Source organism: Metopolophium dirhodum, chromosome 2 (genome assembly GCF_019925205.1).
Source record: "Metopolophium dirhodum isolate CAU chromosome 2, ASM1992520v1, whole genome shotgun sequence".
Classification (NCBI taxonomy): domain Eukaryota; kingdom Metazoa; phylum Arthropoda; class Insecta; order Hemiptera; family Aphididae; genus Metopolophium; species Metopolophium dirhodum.
In genome coordinates, this window is record NC_083561.1 from 5,785,856 (window position 1) to 5,799,324 (window position 13,469).

At 29.3% G+C, this 13,469-nt stretch overlaps 1 protein-coding gene across 4 annotated transcripts in view; it reads left to right on the forward strand.

The window, feature by feature from the left end:
- The window catches only part of LOC132939352 (forkhead box protein N2-like), a 51,669-nt gene that overhangs the window by 12,347 nt on the left and 25,853 nt on the right, over positions 1 to 13,469 (forward strand). Inside the window, exons 2-3 of one of the 4 annotated variants that reach the window (XM_061006458.1) lie at positions 3,207 to 3,450; positions 11,385 to 11,706. The exons of 1 other annotated variant lie outside the window; for it this stretch is intronic. In XM_061006458.1, coding sequence (XP_060862441.1) covers positions 11,439 to 11,706 — 268 coding nt within the window. In that variant the 5' untranslated portion in view covers positions 3,207 to 3,450; positions 11,385 to 11,438. The remainder of the gene's footprint in view (positions 1 to 3,206; positions 3,451 to 11,384; positions 11,707 to 13,469) is intronic. 2 more of the 4 variants (XM_061006460.1, XM_061006457.1) reach the window with 2 other exon arrangements.

Genomic DNA, 13,469 nt, shown 5'->3' on the forward strand with positions numbered 1-13,469 from the left:
AGACTATAGGTATAACCTCATAGGCATACTAAGATGAACTTCATAACTCATTAAGTCATTCGCATCAATATCTTTAGAACCTACATCTATGTCTTCATTAGACATTTTACATAATTGATTATAATTTACAACATCAATTTGGCACTGCCCTAGGCACATCACAAAAAAAATATTTAGATTTTTAAAACAACTAAATAATATAACTTAATTCAATATAAAATTATTGTGTATTTGTATAGGTACCTTTCATGTAAATAAATATTTAATTGTAAACTGATATAAAACATCATAATCCTTCATGTTGTGGTATTAATAAAAATAGATTTTAAAAATAATAATACTAATTACAGTAGATATAGATTCAGTAGACACAAATGTGGGTAATACAAGTTTTTTAATTTAAAATAGGTATTGATGCATTCGAAATTATTTTCTATAAGCATTTTAATAAAAATAAAAAGATTATTAGTACTTATTATACTATTTGGAGCCTTGTAGGTATTTGAATGAACAATTAGTAAATCAAAATATTATAGAAACATTATGTTGTTTCACTAGTTTATGAAACCGTGAAAACTAATTTGGTTTCAATGAGATGATATTATAATTGTGTAAACTACTCCAGTGTTTCAGTATTCGCGTTGTATACAGTCCAACAAATTTCAGTAGTTCAGTACCTTTGCTTTTTTGCCGATTATTATCGCACTACTTAATCGCTTGTTTACTTAAAATTTGTACCAAACAAAATATTATATTTTCACCATGACCTTTTATATTGTTGACAACATTGTTCAAACTGCAACGTGGCTGTTTAATAACACCTCATTAAGATAACAATATTCTGATAAATAGATTTGATACAACTAAGTATCTTTTACAATGAACACAAATTTATAGCTTTAAATATCCCATTTTTTATATTTGTAATATAATAGACAATAACGTATAACACTATGGTATTATATTATATAATATTTGGATGTCCCGGGGAATAAAGTGTCCTATAAATTAATTTTTAATAGTAGTTTATCTGTAGGAGGGATACATTCTGTAGATTGTGAAGCATCCTGTAATATTATGTTATATCTACATTTTTTTTTTTGCATAAGCAAATACACCAAAATACCGAGGTACTCAGGAGTCAGGTATCTAGCAATTTTTGTATTTTCTTATAAATTATATTCAACTTGCACATAGCATATTAATTATATAATATAAAATTATAAATTCTCTTAATTAAATATAAATTATAAATCTTATCTCTAATAATTATCTCTAATTAAATCTAAATTATAAATATTTCTAAATTATTGTTGAATAAAAAAATTATGATGGTTATTATGTTTGCATTATTTTTAATAACATTTTGTTGAAAGTTGGTACGTATATAAGTACATTAGACCAGTTTTGAAGGAAAACTGGACTGATGGAGTAAAATGTTGTTTGTTGCTTACCGTAGTAAATAGTTGTAAATCTTGATCTGCCCCAAGTGGCGATTATTTTTTTATTTTAATTAAAAATTAGAAAGTAATAATGTATATTTATGTAGTTATGCATAGTAATGTGTAATAATATGTATACCTATGCTTTTCATTTGTATACCTAGTGTCTAGTGATAGATATATTTAATATTTTACATATAGATTTAATTGCTCCAGTATTCCACTGATCAGTAACTTGAAATTACTCTAAATATTTTAATTTTAATAATATTACAATTTTATACTGATGAGTAAGTACCTACTTACCACTAAGTAAGTATATATGATTTTGTATTAAAATTTACATATTAGAAATTAATAATGTTGTCACTTATCAGCAATTTGAAATAAACAATTCATTCATTTTAGCTATCAGTTATCACTTAACAGTTAACGCTGATCATCGTAATATTATAATTCTCTGTTGTTAATATGTTTATTTTCGTTGTATTTTTTCTTTCAACTCAAATAAGTAATAACTTTCATGTAGTTATACTATGTAGTATGTGCTACTTATAGTAATAATTTTATTTAAGAAAATTAGATTGATAACAGTGAAAATTAAATTTGACATGTAAAAATTAGTGATTAACTTATTCCATTGATCATAGTACGAGGGGAGGGGTAAGTAAGTTACAACAGATAAAACAAAAGTTTAATAAAGTTTAACGAAATTTATATTAATTCTTATATAAAGTGAATTTTCTAACTATAACTATGACTAGTTTACAAGGGTTCTATTGAGTAATTACTTTTTTAATTTTTATTACATAAATAACTTAGTTTTCATTAAGATATAAAATACAATTTTTTTAGATGTAATGACATACAATTAAACATAACCAACAATTTTTTATTTAAACATATTCAAACTATCAGATTTTGTTGTACTTCTAAAGATCTTGCTGAACTATTTTCATACCCCCCCCCCTCCTACCATCCAGACAAAAACAGTTTTATTTGTATTCAGTGACAATATTATTCTTATATTGTCTCTAATATTATCTTATATTTAATTTAATTGTTCCAATATACAATATTTTATTATTGTTGAGGTATAAATTATAATAATGTTTTGTTGAAATCCTATAAGTCTATTGATATATAACCGATTGATAAGTGAAATGATACAATTATTAAAGTATGAAACTTAATAGGAATGAAATTCAATCTATATAGAAGTATACAGAACTAAATTATATGTAAAGAGCTATATGCCTATATGTACGCTTATTTATTAAATAGCTTATAATTTTATAATTAACTAGCTGTATGACATTGTTAAAAAAATTAACAAAATATAAAATACGGTGCTATATATAGGTGTATCTCGGTTTTAGTGTACAAACCTGTAATAAGGTAATATCATTACAAACCTCCTCAATTCACGGGCAAATCGGCATATAGGTGCGTACTTCGCTAATTCAACCTAGGTAATCCGCCAGCAGCGCATATAGCACTTGGTATATTTTTTAACGTGGTTCAAACTACTCTCTAAACTTTTCTGACATCTCTAAGAGTAATTTGAAATTTCCGTCAAAATCGGTCGAGTATTTTTTGAGTATATATAAGCTCTACAGTATATACATTAATTTGTATATAGATCAATTTTCATTTAACTAGTGAGCTGCACGATATCAGTACCTATACCACTGGTATATATACACTATATTAAGTGTGTATTAACTGTATATACCTACTAACATTTTATTTTATACACATTAGGTATACGTGCGTGCCATCGGACTGTGCAACAGTATATCCTCGACCGGTATAGTTGATGTTCGCTATAAGTGCTTCCAGACTATGTATAGGAACTGACAACTGTACCTATATATATACATATGCATTATATCAACATCGTTAATAACAAAACTCTAAAAAACAAATATGATCTTGTTCAACCAATTCGTTGACGTCATAAACGATTCAGGTGTCTTGTTGTCGGCTGACCCGTAAAACTCAACAGGTGATTATTTCAATTTTAAACCAATTCATATAATAATTAAGGAAAAGAAAGGATGGTCTGAACAATTACAGCATTAGAGTAATGTCTATTTTATTTTTTTCCATATAATATTTATAGTTTCGAAAGAGTTTTGGTATATTTATCAATTATACTATAATATAGACAATAAACATATATATTATAAAATTAACTCAAATTAACAATGTAAGATTAGTTTTGTATTTAAAGACGTATATTTGGTAAGTTCATAATATTTAAATAAATCGCAATTTTCAATATGGATATACTCAGTTTATACAAATATACATTATACAGAGTTATTTATTTATATTTTATTTAAATACAAATATACAATTTTACTAATACAAATTACTTGAATGTCCTGAATTCACAAAATGATAGGTTCATTAAGTATTTAATATAAGTATATTCCTTAATTACTTGATTGCTAAATTGGTTAAGGCAACATTCAGTGTGAGGAATTTTAACTAAAACGTTTTAGCAAGGTTAATAAAATTACATTTATTTAACCTTAGTAAAACTGTTTACATACATATTGCAACCGTAATATATTTCAATATTTTAATCGAAATAAGCGAAATCTTAAAAGCACACTCAACATACTTATATAGGCTACATAACACTGTTTTATAGTTTACCTAACAATATTGCAGATAAGTTAAATTGAAATTTGCACGAGTGGTCATAAATTCTACGACTTTATGTAAGGGGCAGTATCCCGGATACTATACTTATGATATGCAGGACCAGCATACGCCACTAATGCTACAATGGCCTCAAGAATCAATGTAATAATATGTACTTTCACTCAATAGGGAATCATGCTTATAATAGGTAGAGTTTTTATAATAATATATATACATGTATGATGTATATTATAAGATAACACTTGTTTATCCACAAGACATCCATCAACATAACTAACTGAATCTGAAATCTAATTAACATTTTAAAAAAAAATCCGTTTAATTCTTTAATTTTTTTTCGAATATACTCATCCCATTATAGGTAATTATTTCTCAGAAAAATAGGTCATTTTTTATGGTACATTTTTCTCGGTTTCATTTCAAACAGATACGTATTGTGTTATCCGAAAACTGAGCTCCGTAGTCTTTAAAATATCATGAGATAATTACTGTGGCCCAAGTAAAACCATGCATACACATACAATGCGTATAACGATTAACGGCAAATAATTGTCACTGCCTATCTTTTTGTAATTAAATTGCAGAAATATATACTGAATTTGCCTACAATGATTATCTATAAGTACATTTTAATAACAATTTATTTGTTGGGTCACAAACATTCAGTATAGGTACTTAAAAAAAAAATATACATAGGGGTCAATTTTTTGGATAGTCACCCTCTTCTGCAAGAGGATATCCGCAGTACGCACCACAGTATAACAATAATATTCTCCATAAATTCTCACCGTGTATTATAATAAACCCTCACAATGTTTCAATGAATATTGAATGTAGGGGCTTACCGTCGCGTTATTATAGCAATGTCATTCAGCATTTCCTTGAACCCGCATTGACCTTATATTATACGCTATGACTGCCCCTTCCACTAAAATGTAGAATAAAGAAATTAAAGCATGAACGCTATTATGCGGCATTATCAATTTTATAATAATTAAATCTAAAATCTGTTCGTAATCTTAAAATAATATTCAACATATTTGTTCAAATTTGGATAAGTAAAATGTAAAAAGCAACATTATGCGTTGACAAGACTATGGCACTATACATAGAAATGTGTATGAAATCATACAATAATAAATACAGTTTCCATTTTTTTATAAATATATTTTAAAAAAAAACGACACGTTTGTAGTATTATTATAGATGTATGTAGTTATTTATTTATTTCCTTTTGTATTCTATAATAAGGTTTTAATTATAATTTTTAATTTTAGTAATATACACACTGAATGTTATTTATATTGTACGTCTCCGGTTGCACCATTGTTTGTATAATTGTATCTCTATAAAATATTTTAGCCAATATATAAATTGTACGTAAGTATAATATTCTGCCATTGTATAAACTAGTTTAGAAGTAATGGTTAATTTCACATGCATTTATGGTTCTGGAAGTTCGGATAGTGCAGAAGACCAAATTATTGTTGCGACTCTCGGACCCTTCTGCCTACAGTAACTATCAATTAGTACCGTAATACTGTTCTATAATAATTAACAGTCTATTATGAACAATTGGGTATTTGGGTAGAAATAAAATCTAGTATCTATACTACATAATATCGTTGAACGATTGTTGTTTTGTTCCTTAAATCATAAAAATAAATACCTTGTTACATCTTACACGTATTGTAAGGTTGTAGCGAATAGATAGGGTGAGATTATATTTCGGATTTGTTGCTCATCAATTATTATAGAAATAGTGCTTTATCAATGTTGACTGAAATGGAAACATTTATAATAGTTAATACGTATTAAAATGTATTGTAGAATATTGGCAATTTTTTTTTCTTTTAAGTTTACAGCTTACATGGATTTACAAAAATATTTTATTGATAATTGTAGTTTTTTTAAAACTAATTACTGCTTTTAACAACCATGTGTGGTAAAATTATTTAAATGACGGTTGACATTTAGAGTATGTACGTTATTAATCAGGTGATTTTTAACTGAAAATACTCCAAACCATCGAGAATTATTACATACTGCACAGTTGCACATATTAATATATTATTATGTTAAAACGTACTCAACATTTTTGGTACAAATGTATATATTTTTTAAGTCAATTACTCGAGTTGGAATAACGAGTATACAATGTATAATAAAAGAAGAGTATATAGACCCGTTATCGGTGGTTATCAGTGTGCATGTGTGTCCGTAGTCTGTACTCTGTAATATGGCGTTTAACAATTATGTGCGTCCCTACTCTACACAGTCGCACACTACGTAATAACATCACATAATAATATACTATGGTGATAACAACGCGTATTAAATACATTTAAAAAACGAAACACGCCTGACGTTTAACAATACTTAAACAAATACAGACTATGTTATGTAGCGTAGTTGTTGTAGACCGTAGTAGGTACACGTGTTTTTTCGGACCACATTTATCGGTTTGACGTTTACAATGATTTTGAGCTAACACACAAGCTGTTGGTGGGACGCCTTTTCCAGTTAGGTCAGCGTGGCTATCAGTACTATGTGTCATTGTGTTAAATCATTAATATTATTATTATTATTATTATTACGATATGGCATAGACAGTTTAAATTAAAATAAAATAATTAATACACACCAAGGCTCGTAGGTATAAACATTAAACTGTAGAATAATATAATTATTACGATATCCGCCGCCGCGTTCTAACCGTACACAGGTACGCGTGTGGCTTGTATAGTCGTATTAAATTAATGTGTTTTTCCCATTTAATCTGTGGTCCAGAAAAAAAAAAATGAAAACAACAATATTACAATAAATTGATGGTTATTTTCTTATCGTCCGTTCAAATTTAAATCGTTCACTTTTTTCCCTACTCCCCGTGCACCATTAAAATAGCAACGTTGCCGTTCATTAATATACCTACTCACGACATGACTACATGCACCGCGCCCGTGCACGTGCGCGGGCGAACGCAATGTGTTGCAAAACTCGGCGAGAGATAAACATTGGATATGGACTGTTTGCAATATACATATTATAAAGTCGGCGGCGGCGGTTGCCAAGCAACTCCACATACGAACGACGTTGGCTAGCGTCTATTTTGTAATAATAATAATAATAATAATAACGCGTAATATAATATTATTATAATATTATAGTCATATTCCGTTTTACGGTGTTGCTCGTGATTTAGACGTAATTTCGCATTTATTTTATTGTAATACTGCTTTAGTAAGTATTACTCTCGCCAAATTCCTAATTCAGTAATTTTGTGTCTTTGTTTACATACGTAAATTATTATTGTAGTTTACTGGCTTTTATCAGAACCGAGGGTTGCGTGTAGGGTACCTACTTTACGTAATTATACACTACAAATACTTTTTCAATCAATCTGTTCCTGACACCGCCGTGATAACCACAGTGAAAACCCTTACGATATCGAATACTCGTATTATGCTTCTAAGTGAACCGTAATTATTATATTATAAATATGTCATGTGTGCCTACATTTATATTTTATAATCGTACGTTTATATTAATTCGTAATGATTTTCTCCGCGACAAATGGTGATATTATTATAAAGTGTTATAAAAGCGCCGACATTTCATTTGGGCTCATAATATATAGGTAGTGTTATAATTTCCGTTCTCTAAAAAATTCAATAATTTCTGAACGACAAGAAAAGTACGTTTATGCTTTGAATGTTTCTATAAAAAAAAATAATATTACTTATATAAAATATTCACTACCTTAACAGCGTAAATTTAGTTTACATGTATTTTAGATTTTGAGCGCACCAATGCGTAGGTTATTAATTTATAAATGGTGTGGGGAAAATACGGATAAACGGAAATATTTACGCAAAACTAGTATTCGATAAAATTGATTTTGTTTTATTTGTTGTATTTCATAAATGAATAACCGTGGATTTGAAATATGCACTAAAAATGTATCATGAATTCATGACAGTTAATATTTTCTTTGCATCAAGAAAAATGGTCGTAAAGTAGATAATAATATTATATAAATGGTATGTAGTAATGTTTTGCTTAATAAACTGTTCTTGCCGTTCTCGGTGTCTAGATTCACCACACAGAAGTATATATAGGACAGTACGGGAGCTGTATTTGACGAAACGTATTCGAACCGCGTGGAAAAAAGTATTTTTCGCTGGACGGTATAAGGTTATAATCCAATTTCCAACATTTCAACCACCATCAAAAATTGAACTTTTGGTGCAGGCGAGACAAAAAATATTAATCTTATGGACTTGAAACTTTTCTTCAGTACCTATTATTTGTATACACAATTTCAATATATTTAGACTAATATTAGGATTTATACACTAAAACCTTACCATCTATATAACTAGGTAAATAAATTATAAAATATCATTTATTAAGAGGACGTTACACAGATATCTGTTGACTCTGTCTTACAAGTACGTAACATATCAAATTTACGATCAGCAGATAACGTTTAGCTCGGAGCTCTGGTTAAAAAATTAGAGTGAATTGACCTATACTATAGAACTTGAAGGTTAGAACATTATCTGCGTTAGTATGTGGGTTTTTTTACAGTAGTTCAGTTTTTAAGTGAATTATAACAATTTTTAATTTACGCTATATATAATACACGAAAAATTTGCTAAAAAATTGAACTAGTGACCATCTCTGTTCAGAAACGTTCTTCATACCTATGCAATAATTTATTGAATTCAAATTTAACAAATCCATTACAGTGACAAGGTTTACTTAAAACTTACTACTAATATAACAAACGTTTTTTTTTAAATTTAAATTTACAATTATGGTTTAGCTATATTGCCTTTGGTTGTACATAATATAGGTTATAACTTATAGGTACCACTGATTATTTTCTAAATCCATATTTTACGTATTAAAAGTAAATTATTACTTATATTTTATTAACATAATGATTGTACCATACATAATCCCCCAGGTACGGGTTGAATGGATTACCAAGGGTTACACGACATTGGTTTCTGCCAGTGTATATGAAATTACGTTCAAAAAAGTATCCCGAATAAATGAGCGTATAACGCCATAACGGTATAAGTAACACTATAAATGTCTAGAATATAATATTATTAACTATAAAGCGATTAGAAATGGAAAACGTATTACACACGTTCATAATCCATATAATTATATAAATCTATATTATATGCATTGTAATAGCCATAGGTATATTTACTATATTATATAGCTTCTATAAAATTTGCATTACTAATATTATTTTTGTATACGGCAATAAAATTAAAAAGAAAGAAATAAAATATAAAAAATACTTTACGACCTATTCTCATACCTACCAAATATACAAAAAAAAAAATTCATTAAGAGGACGCTACACCCGCATGTGTTGTCTCCGACTCTCCGTCTCACAAAATATGTAAATCATAGCAAAAACTGTTTTGGCGCGGGAAAGAACCGAGAAGACTACAGTCATAACTAAGAAACAAAATGTTCACCACATAAAAAGGAGAACTTCGGCTGTTCAAATGTGCAATATCGTTTTATTTTTTCGATATCAGAACTTCAAAAAAAGTTATTAAAGTTTGAAAAACACAAACAATAATGGATTTTGAAAAAATAAGAACTTTTTTCGTATTAGAGATATCAAAAAAATAAAAATGATATTGCACGGCCAAAGTTCTCTTTTTTATATCGTGAAAATTTCGTTTCTTAGTTATGACTGTAGCTTTCTCAGTTCTTTCCCGCGCAAAACAGTTTTTGCTATGTTTTATATTTGTAAGACGGAGACAACATCACATGCCGGTGTAGCGTCCTCTTAAAATCGGTCGAGCCGTTACGGAGGAGTTCGTACACCAACACCGTGACACAAGATTTTTATATATTAGATTATATTATTATCATGATAATAATATGCACATGTCGAAACTGTAGTTTTTTCATCAGGTTTAACATGTGTGAAAAAAAACAGTGTAGCGCCTCTAATAATACCTACATAACATTTTATTTTTTTTTTATTTTTTAAGGCTTCAATTACAAAGATTATAAGCCTAGTGAAATTTACAAACTAATAATATTTTATTTATATCTATATAAATTCTACGAGCGGGACCTCAAGATTTAAAATGTTTATAAGGTATAAGATTAAGTGTAATAATGAAGATTATCAAACGATCATATTATCATATTGTGATATTTACATGAACTATACGTAATAATTAGTTTAATTAATACATTGTAATATTACAGGTAATGTTTAAGAGTCGAAAAATGCTTCAATAAGTTATATTTTCAACTAGAATTTGCCATCAACATGTGATACTTTAAAATATATTATTATAATATTTTATATTTATGTTCCAAGTGTTTAGTTTTAATTATTGTTTTGAATGTATGTACAATATGTTTGTATTACATTTATTATAATAATGGTTGTCGTACAGAAACAGTTATTAAGAAAATTAATTATATTTTATCATTTTTACCAAATTAAAATCATATATTTACTAACTATTTATATATTTTTTGATTCTTCCTTAATAAATTAGTAATTTATTTTTATTTTTATTTTTAACTATCTTTTATCTTGAGGTCAATTTCAAAATGTAGTAAACCAGTTATATTTCTTGTGCCAACTGCCAATACAGCTTTCTTTAACAGCAATAATTATATGGTTATTATTGTTTTTATAGGTACTTATCTAATAGATATAATGATATTATCTCAAAAATGCTTTAAAAATGTTTTTTTATGTAATAAATTATGACATATTATTTATTATTTATTAAATATATATATATGAAATCTTAACACTATAAACTCAATAGTTAATATTTAATCACTATTACATAATTATTATAAATAACTGACAATGTACCATACTTCCATTTATGAATTAGGAATTACTAATTATTATGCCTATATGCGTACATGAAAATTAGTGTGCTTACGTTTTATACTGAAACTTAACACTTTTCACGATACATGATTATTTTGTATATTTTATCGATTACGAAAAAAATGAAAACTCGTGAATGAAGTATAGAAGTAGACTGACCCGATTCTATATATTATAATTTGTATTAAAAAATGAAGCACGTCGTGTGATTAGACATTTGTCTCTAAATAGGTACATCGGTAAACCACGCGCAATTATCAACTTTTATTTTCCAATTTCACAATTATAATTATATCGTGTACCTACTGTACCTACAACTTCAACTAAACGTTCGGCTGTGTGCATGTGTGTGTGTGTTGAAGGAGGCGGTGATCGGTTGCGGTGGCGGTGATCGGTTGCGGTGGCGGCGACGGTGGATGGCGCCGCCTCGGTTGTCGGACGAACAGAAGGCATTGTCACGGCAGCGCAGGCGGGACAGGCGTAGGGAGTTGCAGAGATTGAGGCGCGCCGACCCGATATACCGGCTGGCGGAGCGGGCGCGAAACACGCGAGCCCGTCGGGAACAGAGGAACGACCCGGAGTACCGCAAGAAGGAAAGGGAACGCGACACGCGGGCGCACCGGGATCGGCGGAACAGGGTGGACACGGTGATGCGAAACATCGCCGGCAGCCTGTGGACCAACGGTAATGCTACGGGAATCCCCATCACATATTACAATATGTACCTAGGTATACCAAAAGTAGTAAAAGTCGACCGTCGAGCAAAGTCCGCGAACTTACATATTATATTGTTACTTTATATTAAAAATACATTGCACATTGTATATAAATCTGCCTTCTGTAATAAGTAGTATTGAATATAGAGGATCCTAAGATGGGCTAATGGGCCTCCCCTTAAATATCTCATTAGTCCCCTCGAATCTTTATGTCGTATATTTTTACTTGCAGGTACCTACTTAAAATTATTATTGCAGATATTATGGATTAATGACGATGAATGACAAACGATTTTGATTATTTTCTGATAACGACAGATTATAATAGATATTAGGTATATTTTTGGAAAGTAGAAAACATACTAAAAGTTGGAGTCATTTAAATTGTTTAAAATTTAAATCGTTTGTTATTTTGTAAATTATTAGAGAACTTTATGTGGTATGGTCTTATCTCTTATACATTATAATATATTATGTATAGTACCTATTAACTGTTTTATTTTTCTAAAATGTTATCCCAGTTCCGGCCATGTGGGAATCGTTCTTGTTGGATGCCTTGGAGCGTTCTTCTCGCTCACAGTATACTTGTCCAGCGTATGTATTATAGTATATAGTATATACAATAATACAATATACATCTATTCGCATTACTCATGTACTCGACCGGTGTTCGAATCATTGAATTTTATGGATAGTTTTAGCCTTCTAGGGGCATTTATAGGTTCGGGTTCCCAATTGCTGACATGTGCTGAAGTCCAAAAACCTACACTTCAATAGTTTAATATCATTGAATTCAATTTAAGATTTTATGTATTTAATAAGAATAAAATTACATTTTCAATGACCGGTGAATGCAATAATTTGTATTATCACTCTGAGACTTGTTTGAATACTACATTTGTACATGATATATTGCGAACATATGAACAAAAATACGCATTATAATGTATAGATAGTACTTTCAATTACTTTCTGATTTTAAGATTAAAAACCCCTTCTCCTCGGTGATTGCAGTTATCTGCTTCGTCCTACTCAGCATCACAACTCGCAGTTCGCACTATTTAGTTATCCCAAAAATTAGAAAAAGTCTTGTCCATAAATCCGCCCTTCTCCCACCAGACGATGGCGTACCTGCAGTTGTACGTACGTACGCAGCTATACAATTGTTGGGTCCCAAAGTTTTCCAATAAAGTACGCGTGTACCACGGTGACCCAGAAACGCGATCTTGTTACCTATATAAACGCATCGGTTTATTGTGGCAACCGCTGACGCCCCACCAGTCGACCTGTATATTATATACGTGCGTAGTCGGTATTATTATTATTGTTGTTAGCAACGCTAAATATAATTTGAAATTATTATGTTATCGTGGTATGTTGTAGTAGTTTATAATTTTTTACTATTATTATTCGTTGTATCGAAACGGTCGAGAAAATGATACCACGAGCATGCACGACGAGTGTTTCCCTATAATAAATAATACAATAATGGAATTAAGTGACGATGACCGTTTAAGATTTAATTTATACATATAATAAAAATTGCATCGTATATACGTTGATAAAATATTAAGCCTGTACTTTATATTGGCGTTAAGCCGTGTTTTCTCTCGCGTGTTTGAGACTATATTTACTATATATTATAATAGACTTACAGTGTGGTTTTCTGCTCGCGATCTGACTGGCGTACAATATTATGAATGTATATTGTTATTTATAATATACCCATGT